Source organism: Sporothrix brasiliensis, assembly GCF_000820605.1.
Source record: "Sporothrix brasiliensis 5110 chromosome Unknown Cont20, whole genome shotgun sequence".
In the NCBI taxonomy this organism is placed as follows: domain Eukaryota; kingdom Fungi; phylum Ascomycota; class Sordariomycetes; order Ophiostomatales; family Ophiostomataceae; genus Sporothrix; species Sporothrix brasiliensis.
Genome location: NW_024467139.1, coordinates 199,146 through 218,981, shown reverse-complemented (window position 1 = coordinate 218,981; position 19,836 = coordinate 199,146). Strand labels below are relative to the sequence as shown.

The window sequence follows — 19,836 nt, the reverse complement described above, 5'->3', positions numbered from 1 at the left end:
CCAGGCCACGCATCGACTTGCGTGGCTGCCTCGCCCGCCGTTCGTACCTGCCCGAAACTCGATACAAGCTGCCGCACTTGCTGTCCGTGGCCGTTGGGGGTGACTGCGAAGTACCTTGTGCCTCGCTGCTACCTCGTCCCTTGCTGTTTTTGCTGGTTTTCCACGCACGCTCTTTCTCTCCTTACCGAAGTACACGTTCCGTCTTGCCGTTGGACTCGTTTGTCTCTTTCCCCTTTTTTGTCCCGGTTGTTCCTGGCGTTAGTTCTTTTCCACGCGCCGGTGTCGTCGACACGCTAGACTAAACCACACCCCACCTCCCCTTTCTCGGTTCCTTCTGAAAGGGGAAATGGGGACGATGGGGATGGAAGTGATGGCTTTTGCACCCAAAACACACGTTCTCTGCGTCTCTCCTTCCTCACATCTTTCATGGCCCCCCTTCATCTATAAAGACCCCCCTTCCCCCCATGCCATCTGTCGATGTGTTTTGTCTTGTCTTTCGATTCATCCCACCAAAAGCAACAAACTTGTCCATTCCTTCATTGGTTCCTACACTCATTAACAGCTTTATCCAAAGTTCATCCTCTCACTTAACGAACACGTTCATCGAACCCCGGTGGTTTTTATATACACACGAATCTTCGCATCTTTTGCAACCCACCATTTACAACTTTTCACAGCACAAGCACTCTTTTTCACACAACACCGCCAACATGTTCTCTTTCCGCAACGTCGCTGCTGCTATGGCTCTCGCCGCCACTGCTCAGGCTACTACCAACACGCTCACTTTTGTCTCCACGGACAACGTTGCCCGCACCGTCTACATCACTCCCAGCGTTGGCGTCGAGGGCATGGACCCCGTGACCGTCCCTGCTGGTGCCACCGTTCCCGTTAACTTCGCGGAAGGCTTCATTGGCAACGCCTACGCTGTCCAGGAGGGCAAGGAGAACGTCCCCGGCATGCTCGCCGAGGTCAACTTCCAGGGCTGGGGCGGCTCGACCTACTTTGACGTCTCTGCCATCGTCAACTCGGCCGACACCGACAACGTCATGATGATGTACCCGGCGGACGCCCCCAACACCCCCACCTCTGGCTGCAACCCCTTCCCCTGCAACAACGCCTACTACCTGCCCGACGATGTCCAGACCAAGGTCACTGACCAGACCAACATCATCGTCACCCTGGGCGGCGGCAGCGCCAACACCACCAAGCGCGACGTCAACTCCGCTGCCACTGGCAAGAACCTGCCCCGCAACCTGGTCGAGCTGAAGTACTAAGCTTCGTCTTCCCAAACGGCTCTGCTTTCTCGTTTTCTCGCATGTTTCGTTTAACGACACGAAAAAAATGACTCAGCCCATCCGCTGTGCGTGACGGGTTACGATGATACAAGACCGTAACGACCTTTCTTCTTTCTCCCACCTTCTTTTTTGACGCCCATGGCGGCGTGGACCATCTTGTCTCTTACTTTTGGTGGTTTGAAACCACGATACCTTTTGGAGGAAAACTGCTCAAAAGAGCTGTCCCAGTGACGCACTCCCTGGATTTTTTTTTCTCACACACTCCTTTCAAGGGCAACTTACACTCTTTTCTACAACTTTGATTCCTTCTTCTGCCCGACCTTTTTTCACATTTCCACACTTCTTCTTTCGCGATCCCATGACTGGCCACTCTTTTCAGTGTTGGTGATACGCCATTCTTTTGAGATATTTCTCGATATTTTTCAAATCTTTTTTTCTTGCCATACCCCATTTTGCATACACTTTCTTTTTTGCATTTCTTGGACATGTTCTTAGGATATGCGGCGTGACAATTCTAGTCTGCCTAGATATTGAATAGAAGATAGACTGTTGACGAACAATCAATGAGATACTTTCCCAAACAAGCTGCTTTGCCACGTTAAATGAAGTGATCTTGATAAACTATGTGCCCGGTTCGATGCAGATCTCCTTTTATCGTGCCGTGTTGCACGACGCGTGCAATTAATGATCCGCGCAGGAAGACGGAACATTGCTCCTCGCGGCTATTCAGCCTCGTGTTCATCCCAGTCTTGATTAATGACGTTTTTATTGCTTTTAATGAAGCACGATAAAACTTTCCAGACGTTTAAATCGACATCGTTTTTTTTTGCTACTAGTTGTAAGAGATGTAGTTGAAAAAGGCATAGGTCTTAGGCAAATATGCCGTTCCCACGATGCGACCACCCCCGCCCGTCCCGTTGTCCTGGGAATGCGCTCCTTTCCCTTTTCGTGAAATTTAAAATTGCAATGTCCCCAGACACAACCCACCCTGGCCATTTTGCTCTCATTTTCCTTTCCCACTTTTCCACTTCATAGATCCCGGAACTACTACCCGTTCCCGCAGCGGAGTGATAACCGCCTCCGTTTGTGGACACAACTAGAGGAAATAACAACTCCCAGACCGAAGCTGGGAAAATCCTTCTAGAAGCCGACGATGATCGTGAGCCGTCGATGCGACGTTTTGCTAACACAACCACCCAAAACACACTTGCCACAACAACGGGCACCCCAGCACGATGCTGAATTTTCTTCTTCCTTCTTTTTAATTTTCTATTGCTCCTATTATTCTACGTCGCTCATAAAACCTTACTGTTCATCTTTACCAGCGGCGCACTGTTCCTCTGTCCTTTCTCCGGTAAATGAAAAATGATCGACGACAACGCCCCCGCATAGTTTCACGTATTTGTCCAGGTCTGGCTCGCCCAGCCCAGATCTGCGCATGCCCTTGCCTTTTTTCTCAGACCTCGATCTTACATTCTACCCCATGTCCCCATGTCCTCATGCTGAAACCTCGTGGTAGGAAACTGGGGCAAAATGAACCAGAATTCGACTTATCCGTGTCTTTTTGCCCGCCTATTTTCTTCTAACCTGTAATGAAATCTTGACGTCATCTCCGTAGTGCTCCCCCAGTTCCGGAAGTGGCTACAAACATTACTAAGGAACACAGAAACGTCATTTTTGAGGTAACCGTCGTCCCCAACTGTTTACTACGGGATGCAGACATGAAGCTAGTGCAGCCTCATCAGACTATTCACTAGTAAGGCTGAGCCACACGACTCTTCTATGTTCTTCTACGTAATGGATCGGACAACTTCTGGAGTAACCGAGCATAGTCTCGTGGCTGACTACGAAGGTTTAAACTGATGGTATCCGAATTCGTGCGGTATGACGGCATAGGTCACCTGGTCCGGTATCGACACCGTACATATGTTTGCGAGCCCGTGGCGAACGTGACTGCAAGAGACATCGGCCGCCGCTGCCTCCCGGTGACGGATACCGGTACTCCGTGTCCTACGCACTGTCATCTGGCCATCCCTTGATTTGGACTGTGATTTCTGGTCTCGAATGTACGGATATCTTGTGTCGATACCATTGGTCCAGCTCATTGTCGAAAAGCTTCGACTGTTTCCTCACAAAGTCACGTGGTTTGTCGTGGTTAGTTTGGGAAGGGTGCTAATCCAGGCAGTTGTCTCCTATTCCGTTGTGAACTGTTGTTTAGGAGGCGCAACGCTGCTCTTGCCATTTTCGTTGCAGTTTGTCGACTTTGGGGGTTGGTCGCACTTGCTGTCTTTATGCATCGAACAAAGGAGAGATATAAGCGGGTGGGAAAGGACCCCCAAGGCCCACTTATATAAGAACCCTCAACTTGATTAAAGAAGATCTCAAACAAAGGAATGCATAACCAGCGTCCGTGATGTTGTCCTGCAGTTGTCGATGCCTGTTACAGCAAACCCATCATTCGTCTGTCTCGTCACCAACATGCGCAGTTGAAACGGCCGAAGCTGGGATACAACTGCGGAGATTTCGGTATTGAAACACAAAGAAAAAGAAAAGGAGGAAAAAAGGGAAAGGAAATTATCCTTTATAGCACGCAAGTCTGAATGAACCTTCACCAATACATATTCGTCGTTGTCATTCACGAGGTTTCGTCTCGCTGATATATTCTGTCTATGCGCATGCTATCGCTACCATGTAACCAAATTATGTCTCCAGCCCCTTGAAGTTTTAAGCTGATGGCCAAACTGACGTCCTAAAAAAAAAAAAAAGTGCTGCGAATAATACCCATGAGAACCCGATGTCATGTAGAGTCCTTTTCAGGCTGCAGCAGCTACTTCTCATCGCCGCTGCCCTCTTCGGAGGAACTGTCGTCCGCCTTCTTGGCCGCTGCCTTTTTGGCCGCAGCTTTCTTGGCCTTCTTTTTCTTGTTTTTCTTTGACGACTCGGACTTCTTGGGCTCGGCCTTGGGTTCGTCCTTCTTCTTGGTTTCAGGCCTTGCCCTTTCGTCGACCATCTTGCTTTCCACTGGTGCCGGCTTCTCTTCTTTCTCGACATTCTCCACGGGCTCCGCCTTCTCAGGCTTCTCTTCTCCTAATTTGTCCTCGTCTATCTCCACCTTTTCCTCCTTCGTCTCCTTCTCTTCCTTTTCTTCCTCCTTCGCCTCCTTCGCCTCAGGCTTTGTCTCGAGTATAGCCTCGTCATTCTTTTCGACTTTCTTCGTAGTCGTCGAAGTACCGTCTTTTGGCGGGGGCGGAGGGGGTGCAGAATCGTCATTGTCGCTGTCTTCCTTGGCCTTGTTCTCAGCCTTGACTTCGCCTTTCTTGGCGGCCTCCTTGTCCGCCTCCTTGTCGGTTTCCTCTGTGGTCTCTTCTGTGGCCTCCTTTGTGATCTCCTTTAGGGACTCGCCCGAAGGCTCTCTTTCGACGGAAGGCTCTACGGCTGGCACCGCTGGCGGAGGAGGAGGCGTAGCTGGCTTGATAACCTTGTTCGTGGCAATCGTCCGGAGCACGTCACCCGTCTTTTCGAACCCATCAATCTTACTGAGGCGGTTCTTGAAGTAATCGAGGTCTTGGAGCATGCTGTTATAGTTGGTTAGTTCACTGCTTTTCCTTCGTTTATTTTCATCGGCAATTGGGGTTAACAGCACATACTTCTCTTGGCCCTTCCGGGTGCGGACTTCGGCCGTGGTCAACACGCTGCTCAGATGCTCAGTGTAGCTAGCAAACACGGGCACCATAATAAATCGCACGCTGCTCTCGGGGAGGTTCTTGACGAGGTTGCGGTGCAGCGTTATCGTATCCTTGACCAGCGTCTCCATGTACGCGTGCACTCCGGGCTCGCTATCGTCGTTGTCCCATGTGATCTTGGCCATCGTCCGGGCGTGGACCTGCGCGCGAGCACTCATGATTTCCATGAGCTTCTCAAAAATATTATTTTGGTGCTCTTGGTACAAGCGCCTAACTTTATCAAAATCGCCCATCAGGCTCGACGCCGTCACGCCCGGTACGGAGTTGGCGCGTCGCCGGATAAACTCGCGGACATACGGAACGAGTGTCGCCAGGAATGAGAGCGACTGGGCCGCAATAGCAAGATTGCGCGTATTAATGTTCTTGAGGCCGGCGGTTCTCGTGGCACCAGCGCCGAGGATGAGCTGTGTGCATCGCGAGTTGAACAGCTGCAGATATTGAACGAGTGTTGACGCCACCTCGGCGGTCATAAACGGAATGGCCACTGCCAGGTGCATATAGCGCGAAATGCCCCGGATGCAAACCAAGGCCGATGCGGGCAGCGAAAAGGTTTCTTCGTCAATAGTGGCGCCGCGAACCTTTGCCTTGCCGTTAGCAGCGGCCGCGTCCGGTGTGGCGTCAGTGCTGACGTTGGCGAGGTTGTCAGTGCTTTCTTTAAAGTCGTCTGCCGTGATGGGAATCCAGAGCTTAACATCCGTAGTCCATGCAGGTGCGTCCTTTGTGCTCGCGTTCAAAATACGCTGCAGCACGTCGTTGTCCTCGTCGCTGACGTCCTTGGCTATCCATTGGTCCTTATCCATGTCCACGGCCAGCTTCTGCTTCTCAGCATCGCCGTAGCCCTTCAAAAAGTCCTTGATCTGCATGTTGACGACGTTTTTCAAGGATGTGCCGCTGCGACCAGAGATGGCCTCGCACTCGTTGGCAAAGTGCACGTTGAGTGTGAAGTAGCGCAGGAACAGTTTGAGCGAGAGGCTCGAGCTCTGCTCCTGGCGGACGCGCAAGAGTTTGACAATCTTGTCCTGAGCCACGTCCACGGCCTGGCCAAGCAGGTTGCTGACATCGAGCGTCTTGTGGACCTCGCCCTGCACCGCCATGCCGGCGTCAGAGATGTGCTGCATCGGCCGACCGGACGGGCTAAACGGCGGCGACCTGAGGCCCTCTGGAATCTGGTCGTCGCCGACGGAGCTCGCCACATCCAGCAGCACCTTACCGTGGGTAGTGAAGCGCCGCAGCGTCTCCGTGACACCAATGTAGACCTTGACGAGCAGCTCTTCCGCGTCCTGCGGGTCGAGCGCGCGCAGATTCCTGGCAAGATTGGAGGACTTCTCGTGCTGCGACAGGTTACGTGAGCTGCCGGCTGTCGAGGATGACATGACGGACTCATTGTCGTCGTCGTTGGAGCTCGGCAGTGGCCGCCGGATCAGGCTCTTGATCTCGCGCTGCACCGCCTCTCTAAACGCTTGAACCGCCGCGGCAACGTGCTTGGCCCTGTAGAGGCCCGTGAGGACAGGCAAGAGCTCGGATCGTAGCTCGTCGGTGGACGCGAGGTACGCAGGGAACGCGGACGGCTCGCGGTTGTGGCCGCCGCGGGAGCGCATCGCGGCACTGTTCCAGCGCATCAGCACCTCCTGGCTGGAGACGGTCTCAGCGTGGTTGCGAATGTCCTTCATGAGTGCCGTGACAAACTTCGCCTCGTAGGCCTTGCCGATGCGGAAGCGGAGCGATGCAATGTCGCCACCAACGCCTTGTAAGGCTGCCGCACCGCGCAAGTCGCACAGCGCGTAGCCACCACGCGGCTGCGTCATATGCGCCTTTGGATCGTGCTCGCCGGCAATCAGTTTCTCCAGTGCGTCGATGCTGTCTAGTGCCTTGTCTACGTCGCCCGCATCAATAAGAGTGTCGCACGCGGTGACGCCACTGACAATGTCTTGCAGCTGCAGGACGGCGGCACGGAACTTTAGAGTGTTTTGCTGGCGGCGTTGCTTCTGCACAATATCGAGGCCGCGCACTGCTACCTCTTCGTCGAGACCGCCTAGCTCCGTGCGCAGCGCCTTGATCCGGTCGACAGAGTCAGCAGCCTCTGTGTGCAGCTCCTTAAGCGCCCCAAGCGCAGTAAAGAACGCCGAGGACGCCGTCGATATGGACGAAATGAGGTGCATTTCCACCGTGTCCATGTACCAAGACAGCTTTTCCTGTAGAATTTGGTTGTTGGCAAGCGTTTTCCGCGGCGCAGCCGTGCTGTTACTGGCACCGCCATTGTGCGCTGCGTCCTTGTCCTTGTCGCTCTCCGCGTCCACCGAGGTGGAGATCACCTGCGCCCGCTCGCTGACAATATCAAACGTACGCGGGTTCTCCAGGTGGAAAGATTCGTCAAAGTAGACACTGGGAATGGTGCTCAACGGTGGTGGACCAAGATTCTGACGGCGGAAGTTTGACGAGCTACGCCGTACCGGACTCGGAGCATCAACCAATGTGGCCGACGAAATCGAAGAGACCGACAGCCGTCTTGTGGACGACGTCCGGCGCGACGCGCTCGGCCGCAGGTGGCCGTCGGCCGCGCTCTCGCCAAGGTCTTCCTTGCTGCTGTTGCGCCGCGGCGTGCCAATGGTGGAGGCCAGCTGCTCGTCCTCCCGCTCTTTGGCTCGATGGAGCTGCTCGTGTAGTCTGCCGACCTGCCGCAAATACGAGGAGAACTCAGACGAGTCGACTTGCTCAATGTTCGTCAGCTTGACAGGCGGGATATCGCGCGACGTCGGCGGTTTGTGCGTGCTGTGTGCCGGGGCGGCTGTGTGCGGCTGGAAGCCAGAGCGGACGATGGGCGGCTGGAGCAGCGTGGAGATTGCTGTTGGCATCAGTCAGCGGTTCTGTCAAGACGGGTCGCGAGACAAGATAATGCCGTTTGGCTAGGAGCCCAATGCCTACCATTCTGTCCTGCCTCCTGCAGAGTGTTGGGCCAACCTCCTCCTCCCACGGCCGTGTCCAACGTGCCGCCGATGGAAGTCGTGGAACTAGCGACGGATTCTCGGCGTTGCCTGTTGTATTGTCTAACGAGTCAGCACCACTAACTTGACAGACAACCGTATATCGAACCCATCTCCTTCCCAGGGCTGCTGTATCTCACTTGTGGAAGGGAAAGTCGGCACGGTGCGTGACGCCGGCGGGCGACGTCAAGCTATCGACCGACTTGCGGCCATCGGAATTGGAGAACATGGCTCACAGGCCAGGCCTCGACACAGATCCAGAACCGGGATGCAGTCGCAAGTCGGACAATGGCATGTAGATCGGAGTCCCGGGGCCTCGCGTCCGGGGGCCTAGGGTGAGGCAACGGGAGGTGGACTTCGAATCGGCCGAATCGGCTTCGAGGCCGGCCACCCGCTTGGCTTAACAGGCGCTCTTGATGGACGGGGATGGCGTATTTTGTTGGGTTAGAATATCTCGGAGACAGTACTATGGACATTCGCTCCTGCGACTTGCGTAATGGAGCCGTTGGGTCCGGCTTGTGGGTGGTGATGTCGATGTCCGTTTCGTGCGTCGTTGGCAAGCTGGAGCTTCAGCTGCGCTGCGACTGGCCACGGCATAAGCGTGCCGTTTCGTCGTTGCCTTAGCGTACTCTGTAATAAGATGCACGTGACATCACCCAAAGTGGGCATCAAGGGGCAAGTCCGAACTAGGCTAGCGCCAAAGTGCTGTTCCTGCCCCTTGCAAGTGTCTTCAGAACAAGTCGCCCTTGCCGTATGCAACCACTTTAATTAAGACGCGTCTGGGGCAGGTACGCGACGCGTTTTTCGTGTCGCTCTAGGAAACCCCCCCTCCATCGCACTTTCTTCCTTTGCGACCACTTTCCTTAGCAGTGTACTTGCTTAATCGCCTTTCCTGCCCTATTCCTTGACCTCCTCACGTTTCTTTCTCTTCTTTTCATCCAAACGAGCGACTTCATTGCATTACATCTGCCTGGTTGCTCACGACTCATCATAACAAGCACTCACCAGCAACCACCGTCGAGATGGATCAGCAATCGGTCTACTCGACCCATGTCTACGACTACAACAACGAAAACGGCGACGACTCGCGCGTCAAGACACAAAGAGACCTCGAAGATTTTGTGCTCAAGTTCCGCCTCGACAACAACTTTGTCTACAGGTAAGCTGCTCTCCAGGTGCCGATGCTCACGTACGACACGCATGAAACCGCTGCTAACCCGACTGCCTCACAGAGACCAGCTCAAGGAGAATGCACTCCTCAAGAAATTCTACTGCGACGTCGACATTGGCGACTTGATCAAGTACAATGAAGAGCTGGCGCACCGGCTGGTGACAGAGCCCGCGGAGATCATTCCCCTAGTAAGTCGCGGCTGACGACAAGACTCAAGAACTGACAATGCCGTTTTATAATGCCTTTGCCCTGAACCCAGCTAACAGCGTCTCAAACTTAGTTCGAGAGTGCCCTCAAGCGTTGCACGCACCGAATTGTCTTCCCCCACCAGCAGAAAGTCGACTTGCCAGAACATCAGCTTCTGCTCCACTCTAGCGCTGAGGAGGTAGCCATCCGCAACCTTGACTCGCTCACAATCGCTCGCCTGGTGCGAGTCCCGGGAATTGTCATCGGCGCCTCTGTCATGTCCTCCAAGGCCACAAAGCTTGCCGTGCGATGCCGTAGCTGCGGCTTTAATCTTCCCATCAGCGTGACCGGTGGATTTAGCGGCGTGACGCTACCCCGCCAATGTGGCCGGGTGCGGACCAAGGACGACACGTCGGACAAGTGCCCGCTCGACCCATACATTGTGATGCACGAAGACTCCGAGTTTGTTGACCAGCAGGTCATTAAGCTGCAAGAGGCGCCCGACCAGGTACCTGTCGGTGAGCTGCCTCGCCATGTGCTTATCTCAGCCGACCGCTACCTCACAAACCGCGTTGTGCCCGGCTCGCGCTGCACAATCACTGGCATTTTCTCCATCTACCAGAACAAGAGCTCGACCAAAGGTGGAAGCGGAAACACAGGTGGCGCTATTGCCATTCGGACCCCGTACCTACGTGCTGTCGGTATTCAGACCGACATCGATCAGACTGCCAAGGGTAGCGCCATCTACACAGAAGAGGAAGAGCAAGAGTTCTTGGAACTGAGCCGGCGGCCTGACCTGTACAACGTCATGACCGACTGCATTGCGCCGTCGATTTACGGCAACCGTGACATTAAGAAGGCCATCCTCTGTCTTCTGATGGGCGGCTCCAAGAAGATCCTGCCGGACGGCATGAAACTGCGTGGTGACATCAACGTGCTGATGCTAGGTGATCCCGGTACAGCCAAGTCGCAGCTTCTCAAGTTTGTGGAAAAGGTCGCACCGATTGCCATCTACACATCCGGCAAGGGCTCGTCCGCAGCAGGTTTGACGGCCTCGGTGCAGCGTGAGCAGTCGACGCGCGAATTCTACCTGGAAGGTGGTGCCATGGTGCTTGCCGACGGCGGTGTGGTCTGTATTGACGAGTTCGACAAGATGCGCGACGAGGACCGTGTGGCAATCCACGAAGCCATGGAGCAGCAGACCATCTCTATTGCTAAGGCTGGTATCACGACCATTCTCAACGCCCGGACATCCGTGCTGGCAGCGGCCAACCCCATCTTTGGTCGTTACGACGACATGAAAACTCCCGGCGAGAACATTGACTTTCAGACGACGATTCTGTCGCGTTTTGACATGATCTTTATTGTCAAGGACGAGCATGAGCGTGGCAAGGACGAGCGTATGGCCAAGCACGTCATGGGCATTCATATGGGTGGCCGGGGCGTGGAGGACCAGACCGAGTCTGAGATCCCCGTGGAGAAGCTGCGGCGGTACATTAGCTACTGCAAAACGTGAGTCCCCCCATTGGTGTTTACAGATTTTCAAGGGAAGTGAAACGAAAAACACTAACGTAGCATTATAGACGCTGTGCCCCTAGACTGAGTGCCGAGGCAGCCGAGAAGCTGTCGTCCCACTTCGTGTCAATTCGTCGGCAGGTGCACGCGGCCGAGCTCGAGGCGAACGCGCGGTCGAGCATTCCGATCACCGTTCGTCAGCTGGAGGCTATTGTGCGCATCACGGAGTCGCTGGCCAAGCTGACACTGTCGCCGATTGCGACCGAGCAGCACGTCGACGAGGCCATTCGTCTGTTCCTATGCTCGACTATGGATGCCGTCAACCAGGGCAGCCAGACGGGCATGGGCGCCAGCAACAACGGCGGCGGGTCGGGCATTTCGTCGGGTGCTGGTGCTGGTGGTGCGGCGGCCCGTGAGCTGTACCAGGAGGCGTCGCGCGTGGAGGCGGAGCTGAAGCGGCGTCTGCCGATCGGCTGGAGCACTAGCTTGGCCACGCTGCGACGAGAAATGGTTGAGGTTCGCGGATTCAGTGAGCAGGCCCTCAACCGGGCACTCATGCTGCTGCAACGGCGCGACACGATTATGTTCCGCAACCAGGGTGCGCAAGTGTACCGGAACGGTGCATAGGGCCAGTTGCAATGGACCTCTTTTCTTTCTTGCGTCAGTTTTGCAAATCTTCATGGTAGTTTGGGTCTGGGATATCTTGTCGCTGGTTTTATTTTATGGCGTCATGTTTTATAATGATTATACAGATACACTTGCATTGGCTGTTGGGCATTGATTATGTACATGATGAGGATTGATGGGAAAGGATGAGAAAGGTTGTGGGAAATTGTTGTCAGCTGTACGGACCATGTGGCATGATATAATAGTACGAATGACAGGCTAAAGGTTTTGCGCTGCTACGACACATGGTCGAGTTGATTCCAAAGTAAAGAGATCCGCCACATCAGGATATGTCGTGCGTCACGATCTATCTGTCTACACTATTGGTCAACGCCCGTTCGTAATAATGGGCTTGCTCCGGTCCGGCCTTGCTATTCAACTTTCATTGTTCTCATACGCCTTCATCTGCACACGCAATTGTAATTGATTGCCTTAGACATACGCCAGCGTGTTGTCGTCCCGGATGGCGCCGATGACGCCCAGAGCAGCCTCGTTGCCCACAACAGACGGGCCGCGAATGATAATCTGTAGAAAAGACGTTAGCTTCCGCGCTTTACCCGAGTTCTGCATACATATATTCATTACTTGGATGTTAACGTACCTCGCCTTCGAGCTTATCATCAGTCACTTCGTTCTGACCCTTGCTGCGCACTAGGTATTCGGTGCTCGTTAAAGGAGAGCCGAAGGGCGCATACTTGCCGGGGGCCACACGGTAGTCGTAAAAGGCTGTCTGGGCCGCGGCACCGGCCACCTTGGCACTGGCCAGCGCGTAGATGACGCGCGCGCCCGTGAAGATGCGCAGATTAGACAGGACGGTGGCCGAAAGGGCGGGCGTACCGGCAGCCGCGCGCTCGGCCACGTATAACAGCCGCAGCTTGCCGGGGGTCTTCCCGACAGCGGGGCGCACGCTGTCGAAAAAGCGGCTGACAAAAGAGGTAGCAGCGGGGATGACGCCGCCCTCGGTCAGAGCGCGCGTTTGCCATTTAAGGAAAAACGACGCAAAGGCACCGTTGCCCAGGAGGCGGACAGACTCGTCGTGGGTGGCAAGCACGGAGGACGGCGTGGCCACCACAATCGTGGGCGCAGTGCCACGGGTCGCCATGGAAAGATCGGCGGCGCGGGGCGCGACGCTGTTGAACACGACCGAGGCATTGGAGTAGAGCGCGGCAAGGGTCAGGACGAGAGTGTGCGTGTGAGTGAGAGAGTCGGCAGGCAGAAACAGGTCCGAAGGCCCAACACGCTGCGCAGAGGGCACGGCGAACAGCTGCGCGGCAACGGCGGACACAAGGTTGTCGCTGGTGAAGCGGACCATCTCCTCGATGCCCGACGCGGCGGCGCTCGAGCTGGCGCCATTCTCGTCGCGAAAGGGCTCCCAGAAAATGGTGACGTCGCGCGGCTGCGACTGGCCCTCGAGCACCGGCAGCTCGCGGCCAGCGGCCTGCGGCGCATCGTTGACGACGTCCTGCCAGGTGGACACGTTGACACTGCCGCCCGTGCCCTCGGGCACCTCGTTCCAGTCAAGGTGGGCGCTGCCCTCGTCGACGACCCAGATCAGCTGGCGCAGGGCTGGGTAGCTCTGGACGACAGTGTCAAAGGGAAAGCAGCCAGGAGCAGTGATGACGGTATCGGCGGCGGAGCGGCGGAGCATCGACACCAGCACAGCGTCGTCCTTCTGGTCAAAAGGCAGCAGGATGGCGGTCATGTTGTAGAAGCTACAGGCGAACAGGCTGGCGAGGAACTCGACTGAGTTGGGCAGGTAGATGGCGACGCGCGCACCGCCCTGGTCGAGGATGTGCTGGCCAATGAGGTTGATCTGGCGGGTGACGTCTTCGAGCGACGTCTCGACGACGCTATCGGTGCCGAACGAGGTCAGGATGCGGCCACGGGCGCCCACAACAGGCTTCGGGACAGCCGACGCCGCGGGAACAGCAGGGCCCGAGGGAGCGTCACTCTCCGGGACGCCGCCAACAGCGCGCCGCCAGATGTCGCGCAGGTCGCCGTCGCGGCCCTTGGCCCACTTGGACACGCCGGGGTCGCGCACGTCGAGGCCGGTGTTCAGCGGCATGCCGTGCGGGGCGCTGCGCGAGCGGTAGACGGGCGACTCGCCCTCCTGGCGCACGGGCGAGCCTTGAGCCTGGCGAGCAAGGAGCATGGGGTGAGTGTCGGGCTCCGTGCGTGTGTACAAGTGGAAGGTGACGATGCCGATGAGTAGCGTGACGAGGACAGTGGAGTAGATGTTCCACTGGCCGAAGAGGCCGGTGACGCCCTCGTCGAAGCGCCACATGGCGCTGTTGAAGCTCATGTTGAGGAGTGGTGGTGGTGGTGGTGGTGGTGGTGGTGGTGTTGATGTTTCGGGTGCGGTATTGTTTTTACTGTATTGGTTCCCTCGCGTCTTGTCGTTCGTTCCTTCTATTCCCAGAACCGCGGCCGGGTAGCGGTTATCGGGAGTTGGCCCGATCAGGAAGGCGACAAGCTCTCACGGCAATACGGAAAAGACGGGGTCGAACAGACAATCGACGCAGATGGCGTATCTGCTCTCGAGGTGGAAAGAGAACAGAAGCGAGCAACAGGGAGAACCTCGAACCCGGAGGAGGGGAAAACAACTGAACGTTGGGCGAAACCAAGCGAAACATGCACGCACCACAGCGAAGATGCTCCGCTATCCAGCCATTTTATTTAATTCACTACCCGCTGGAGTGGGGGAAGGTGCCATGGGGCTGCGCAGCGGGCAGCAACCCAAGGAAATCGGGCAGGCGGACGGTGCTCTGGGTGCTTCCTTCCCTAGCGTGGCACCATGGCTCCCTGTGGTGGTGCTACTTGGGCCGCAGGGGAAATGGGCCTCGACTGGCCAATCAGAAGGACGAGCTATGTTTGCAGTGTCTGATGCAGAGACCATCGCTACAACGCTGCCAGAATGCTTTACGAGACGAGGAATAAACAACAACAACACGAAGCGACCGTTCACATCAGCAACGACACGCCGACCGCACCGGCGCCGGCGACGAGATACTAACCATAGCAGCTGTAGGTACTTTACTCGAACGCCCCTTTGTCGACATTACATTTCCTTTGGCAACGTTGTCCGTTCCTCATCGACATTTCTCGACTCCCTACCTTTGTATTCTTTTCGCGTCCACGACGACGTCCACCAAACTCAGCAGTTGAGAGAGGGGAGGCGAGAGAAGCAACGATACATAAAGGATTAGACGAGGCACCCTATGCGCTTGGCACAATGGCGTTCCGGGCAGTAGCAACGCAGTCACAAGGGATGCAGACGCCGCAACGACAAGTGGCGGCGACCGCGGCAGGAGGAGCGGCAGCAAAGGCTACGCCATCAAGGGCTGCGCCATCGACGCCAATCTTGACCGACAGTCCAGGAAACTGGCGGCACCCGCGCATGGACGAGATCACCCGGCGACGGGCAGCTACCGTGTTCACCGAGACGAACCTCAAGACGTTTGTCTACAATGTGTTGGCGCTGGTCGTTGTGTTCCTGGTGGGCAATGCCTCGGGGATGCCTTTCACGCAGCTGCGGAGATTGTATGGTTTCCCATTGTCTCTTCCGCGTTCTGTGCTGGATTCTTGTTACTGACCTATTAGTGGCCACACCGTTCTTCCTCAGCAGTACAGCAGCCTGCTGGTGACAGTCATTAACACTGCCCTGCTCATCAACATGGCGCGCTCTCTGCTGCCGCTCTTCCGCAAACCCGACACCATATCCGACATTCCATTAACGCCCGGCCAGCGCAAGCTACTGGGTCTGCCGGCCCTCAAAACGTCAGCCACGCCCAATGCCGTCTACACGACGCCGCCGCGGTACACTCGCACGCCGTCGGTTTCGGGCTCGGCTGCGAGCATTGCTGCCGCCACGCATGGCAGCGGCAAGAGCACCGAGGCCAGCTTCAGCAAGAGCTTCACCGGCTCGCCCATCTCGGGCAGCCCGCTGTTCGCCAAGGCTCGGCCCGCTAACGGCGGCCCTTCCAGTGGCAGCCGCAGCGGCTCGCCCTTCTCGCCGTCCAGCCCGTTCCAGAACACACGTAAGGCGTCTTTTGGCTCGCCGGGCACCCTGGGCGGCTCGGCAAATGTGGCGCCGGGTGCGGGTTCCCTCTTTTCTGACTCGGCAATGTCGAGCATACCCGGCACGCCGAGCCCGACTGGCAAGCGGCTCAGCATGGGTCTGAACAACAAGTGGCTGTATGAGAAGGGACGGCGCACTTCCGGCGGCTCACGACTGTACTAAGTGTGCACTACGGGGAAGGAGAGAAATGTCCGGCGCTAGAGAGACGATGTGGCAAAGGAGAAAGAACAAAAGCAAAAACAACTGCGTTTGGCTGTCGTCGATGATGCCAAGGAGGGAGGCCGAGATCCACTCCTCCGTGATGGGACACGATGATACCAGGGTAATAAGGTTTGTAACACAAGCGGCCCTGTGCAATGTATGAATAAAGGCATGATAGGTAGAGTTGGTTTGATTAATGTCAGCGTCTATGAGCGTAATAATCTCGGAATATTTACAGTTGAGTGTTTAAGCTCTGGCACTGCGAATTGCAGTGTCACTGGGACCCGCCAAAAATATAGCGACCCACTGCCGTCTACAGCGCCCGTTGAACTCTGGGACGCCTAACAAGGTCGCTGAATTTGGTGCCTTTAGGCCGGTAGTGACTTCCTAAAGCTGTGACGTAGCGTAGTGTTCCCGAAGCGGTAGCAGCTAACGGGCAAAAGTGTACGCAGGACATTCTCGTCGTGTTCTCAAAACACACTCTCCGCACTTCACACCTCCAGTTCATCCACCGACGGTACACCCTCCGCATCGGGTGCAAAACAAGGACCGCACATCGACACGCCTCCCATTTCGACCACACCCGACTCGCCTCGGACAACTCGGTGCATCCTTGTTGACCGCCTTAGCCCCCTTCCCTGCCGCCACCATGGGCGCCAGCGATTCGAAGCTGGTCTTCAAGAAAGGCATCTTCCGTCTTTCGGAGGAACGCAACATCCGCGCCGACGATCCCTACTGGACGTCATTTTGGGAGCTGCCCGAGTCGCCCGAGGATGTCTTCAGTCTCTTCTCGCCCGCCGACATTCGCCGGACCCGCGATTCCGCCCTCGAGAACCTCGAAACGCTGCTACTTGCCGTCACATCACGGCTCTTTTCATTGCGGCACCACCCGTCCTTCCCAGAGCAGGACATCGCCCCAGAGCGCGATCTTCTCAACTGCGTCCGTGTCCTGACACGTGTGCTGCCCTACATTTACGAGCGCGAGTCGCTGCAGGCCTGGGAAGAGCGTTTCTTTTGGTCCGTGCGGCGGAAACGATCACGCTCGGCTGCATCTGCCGGCGAGGTGCTCTTTGACGAAGCCGATACTGCCGACCAGAACGGCGACGATGGCAGTGACAGGGCTGCACCACAGGACGGCTTTGAAGAGGCCAAACCGCTCGCCGAAGAGCTCATCGACACACTGATCGACCTGCTCTTCTTCTCCGGCTTCACCGTCGCACGCCAGCCACCGGGCAAGCCGCGCGTCAGCTACACAATCTGGCAGAGCGGTGTCGGCTGCAACACGACGGTGCCGACAACCAAGGAGTCGGAGAGCAACCGCTGCGAGCTTCTGCGCCTGCTGTTGACGCTCTCAAGCTCCAGCCTATACCGGCCTGCAGGTGCCTTGCCGGCCCATGGCGTACGGTCTCTGACGTACATCTGCACATGCCCCGACAAGCAAGTTGTACTATCTGTTCTGTGCTCATTGCTGAATACAGTATGTCCTTTCTCTCCTTTTTAAGGGGTTAGTATTGCCTGCTATCTGGCTCTCTTCCTTTATACTAATTGCTTTTCAGACCGTTAAGTACAACCCCGCGAGCTGGCGTGTCCCATACAACAACCTCGTCTTCAAGGACCCAAAGCAGATCCTCGTCACCTACAGCCTGCACTTCCTCCTTGTGGTTCTCCTATATCCCATCCCACCCGACCCAGTGACCGGCTCCATCTCCAAGAACTACTACCGCCACTTCCTCGGCCGCCTGCACCGCCCGACCGATTTCCAGTTCATTGTGGACGGCATGACCCGCATTCTTAACCAGCCGCTGCAGGCCACCACATCCTACATCCCCGGCACACAGTCATCCGTCAAGTTTGCGCCCGAGATCATCATGCTGTTCTGGGAGATCACGCAGTGCAATAAGCGCTTCCGGTCCTTCATTATCGATACGCAGCGAGCCCACGACTTTGTGATTCTCATCCTCTTCTACGCTCTCGAGTGCAAGAACGACAGCACACGCCAGGGCGTCGTCCGCATGTGTGCTTTTTTGCTGCAGACCATGAGCGTCGAAAAGAACTTTGGCATCAACCTCAACAAGACGTTCGATACCCAGGACACCCTCCCGCCGGCCATCCGCATCCAAAACTTCCGCGGCACCTATGCCGACTTCCTCATCCAGTCTATTTACAGCCTCATCACAGCGAGCCAGAGCCGTCTGACAGCCATCTACCCAGCTCTTCTGGCTGTCATTAACAACATTGCCGCCTATGTCGAGGGTCTAAGCGCGCGGACGAGCTCGCGCCTGATTCAGCTGTTCAGCTCCATGTCGTCGCCGTCGTTCCTCCTGGCCAACGACAGCAACCACAATCTACTCTGCTCTCTATTGGAGGCTCTGAATGCGACCATTGAGCACCAATATTCGAGTATGTACATTTCTAGTGTAGCAACAACGCGGGCAGTAAGAGATGAAAGATACTAACAGTAGGGCCAGAAAACCCCCAGCTTGTATATACCATTGTCCGGAATCGGAAGCGTTTCGAGGCGCTTCGCAATCTCACACTCGACAGTGGTCGGGAGGAGATTGAGCGCCGCATGCAACGCCGCAAAGACTCGGGCGCTACTAGTGACGAGCCAGCGGAACTCGGATCGAGACGCAGTTCCGTAGACAGCCTGCGGAGCCCAACAACATCGCACCACGGCCAGCAACACGCGCGACCGTCCCAGGCGCTAAGCGACGTGGCGGAAGATGACGCATTTGCTATTGGCGGTGACGATGACGAAGACGAAAGCGATGACGACGAACCCCGGCCCACGCCGTCACAGTCCAGTCCCAGCGAGAACCCATCACGCGCGTCGCCGGCCGTGTCTGTTGAAGACGCCGTGCCAACCCAGGTGCGCGGCATGTCGGAAAAGGCACGTGGGAAGATGCCTGCGGGCGCCGGCCCTTTCAGCTTTTCACGGCAAAATAGCACCACAAGCCTGGGAAGCGGCTCCGCGCACGGCGGCAGCAGCGATAACAACCTGGCCGGAAGTGGGCGCCTCGATGGCCTGGGCGGCGGCGGAAGTGGTACTGGCGGGTTGGGAGGCAGCGGCCACGGGTTTGAGCCGACAGTCCAGTGGTTCGAGAGCTGGCTGCCTGAGCTGCCGCTGCACACGATCCTGGCCGTGATGCAGCAGATATCGGCTCTGATTCCGCGGGACGAACTGGCCGTCGACTATCCTTCACCGGACACGTTGCAGCGCATCCAGGATGTACACCTCGCGGGTATCGAGCCCTCGACGATCCGCGTGCACTCGTTTGAGTGGTCGGCGCTGGCGCTGGGCTGGTACGAGTCCATGCTGTGGAGCTTCATCTTCAGCAGCGAAATGCAGGTCGCCAAGGGCACCGTTGTGGGCGTGTGGAACAGCACGGCTATCAAGCTGTTCCGTGTCCAGGAGGCAGCGGCACAGGGGCCTTCGTTGACTTCGCCACGAGGTGCTGTCGACGCCGTGGGTAGCAACATTGTGTCGAGGATCGGCCAGATCAACCTCCGCGGCAGCAATGCAGCCGGTGTGGCCCTCGGATCCGCTGCCGGTGGTGGTGCAGCTGGCGGTAGTGCGAACCACGACGCTGGCAACGCAACTAGAAACCCTCCGGCAACCAACAATCCAACACCGCCGAGTTCGTAGATGTTTACAGAGTTTGGTTGGTATTACAGTTCATAGTTGCTCCAGAACTTTTTTTTTGGGGGGGGGGTTTATTTTCTAGCCTATTCTACTTGCTGTTTCCTCACGATTCGACGTTTTCCCACCATTCCGCTAGCAGTCTTGTTCAATGAATTCTACCTATTTCTCATTACACGCATTTGGTATTTGGCGAGTTTATCGCAAGTATTAAGAAATACGTGCTAACCCGATATGGCAATGTTACTGCCTTTGTGAATTAAAGTGGGTCCAGGCTCGCGGCGCGCAAACCAAAAGGTGTTCCTTGCGTTTGGCGACATTCTGGAAGGACACGACTTCACCTCCAGCAACTACAACGAC

At 56.3% G+C, this 19,836-nt stretch overlaps 6 protein-coding genes across 6 annotated transcripts; 4 read left to right on the top strand and 2 right to left on the bottom strand.

Moving 5' to 3' along the window:
• Positions 1-710: 710 nt before the first annotated feature.
• Positions 711-1,274, top strand: SPBR_07903 (DNAse1 protein; the record flags this gene model as incomplete). Its single annotated transcript, XM_040766157.1, has 1 exon — positions 711-1,274. One exon carries the CDS (start codon positions 711-713, stop codon positions 1,272-1,274), a length of 564 nt encoding a protein of 187 aa, XP_040616049.1.
• Positions 1,275-4,122: 2,848 nt separating this feature from the next.
• On the bottom strand, positions 4,123-8,248 carry SPBR_06397 (GARP complex component (Vps54); the record flags this gene model as incomplete). The annotated part of the gene is made up of 3 exons (XM_040764654.1): positions 4,123-7,880; positions 7,961-8,070; positions 8,160-8,248. The coding sequence occupies 3 exons, from the start codon at positions 8,246-8,248 to the stop codon at positions 4,123-4,125; spliced, it is 3,957 nt and encodes a 1,318-aa protein (XP_040616048.1).
• Positions 8,249-9,041: 793 nt separating this feature from the next.
• Positions 9,042-11,518, top strand: SPBR_06671 (minichromosome maintenance protein 5 (cell division control protein 46); the record flags this gene model as incomplete). Its single annotated transcript, XM_040764927.1, has 4 exons — positions 9,042-9,178; positions 9,252-9,378; positions 9,471-10,888; positions 10,975-11,518. 4 exons carry the CDS (start codon positions 9,042-9,044, stop codon positions 11,516-11,518), a joined length of 2,226 nt encoding a protein of 741 aa, XP_040616047.1.
• Positions 11,519-11,989: 471 nt separating this feature from the next.
• SPBR_06939 (AMP-dependent synthetase/ligase) lies at positions 11,990-13,859 on the bottom strand (the record flags this gene model as incomplete). The annotated part of the gene is made up of 2 exons (XM_040765195.1): positions 11,990-12,082; positions 12,159-13,859. 2 exons carry the CDS (start codon positions 13,857-13,859, stop codon positions 11,990-11,992), a joined length of 1,794 nt encoding a protein of 597 aa, XP_040616046.1.
• A 930-nt stretch (positions 13,860-14,789) lies between these two features.
• Positions 14,790-15,797, top strand: SPBR_07588 (nuclear pore complex protein; the record flags this gene model as incomplete). The annotated part of the gene is made up of 2 exons (XM_040765842.1): positions 14,790-15,097; positions 15,191-15,797. 2 exons carry the CDS (start codon positions 14,790-14,792, stop codon positions 15,795-15,797), a joined length of 915 nt encoding a protein of 304 aa, XP_040616045.1.
• Positions 15,798-16,485: 688 nt separating this feature from the next.
• On the top strand, positions 16,486-19,482 carry SPBR_06541 (uncharacterized protein; the record flags this gene model as incomplete). The annotated part of the gene is made up of 3 exons (XM_040764797.1): positions 16,486-17,313; positions 17,393-18,236; positions 18,305-19,482. 3 exons carry the CDS (start codon positions 16,486-16,488, stop codon positions 19,480-19,482), a joined length of 2,850 nt encoding a protein of 949 aa, XP_040616044.1.
• Between the last annotated feature and the right edge of the window lie 354 nt (positions 19,483-19,836).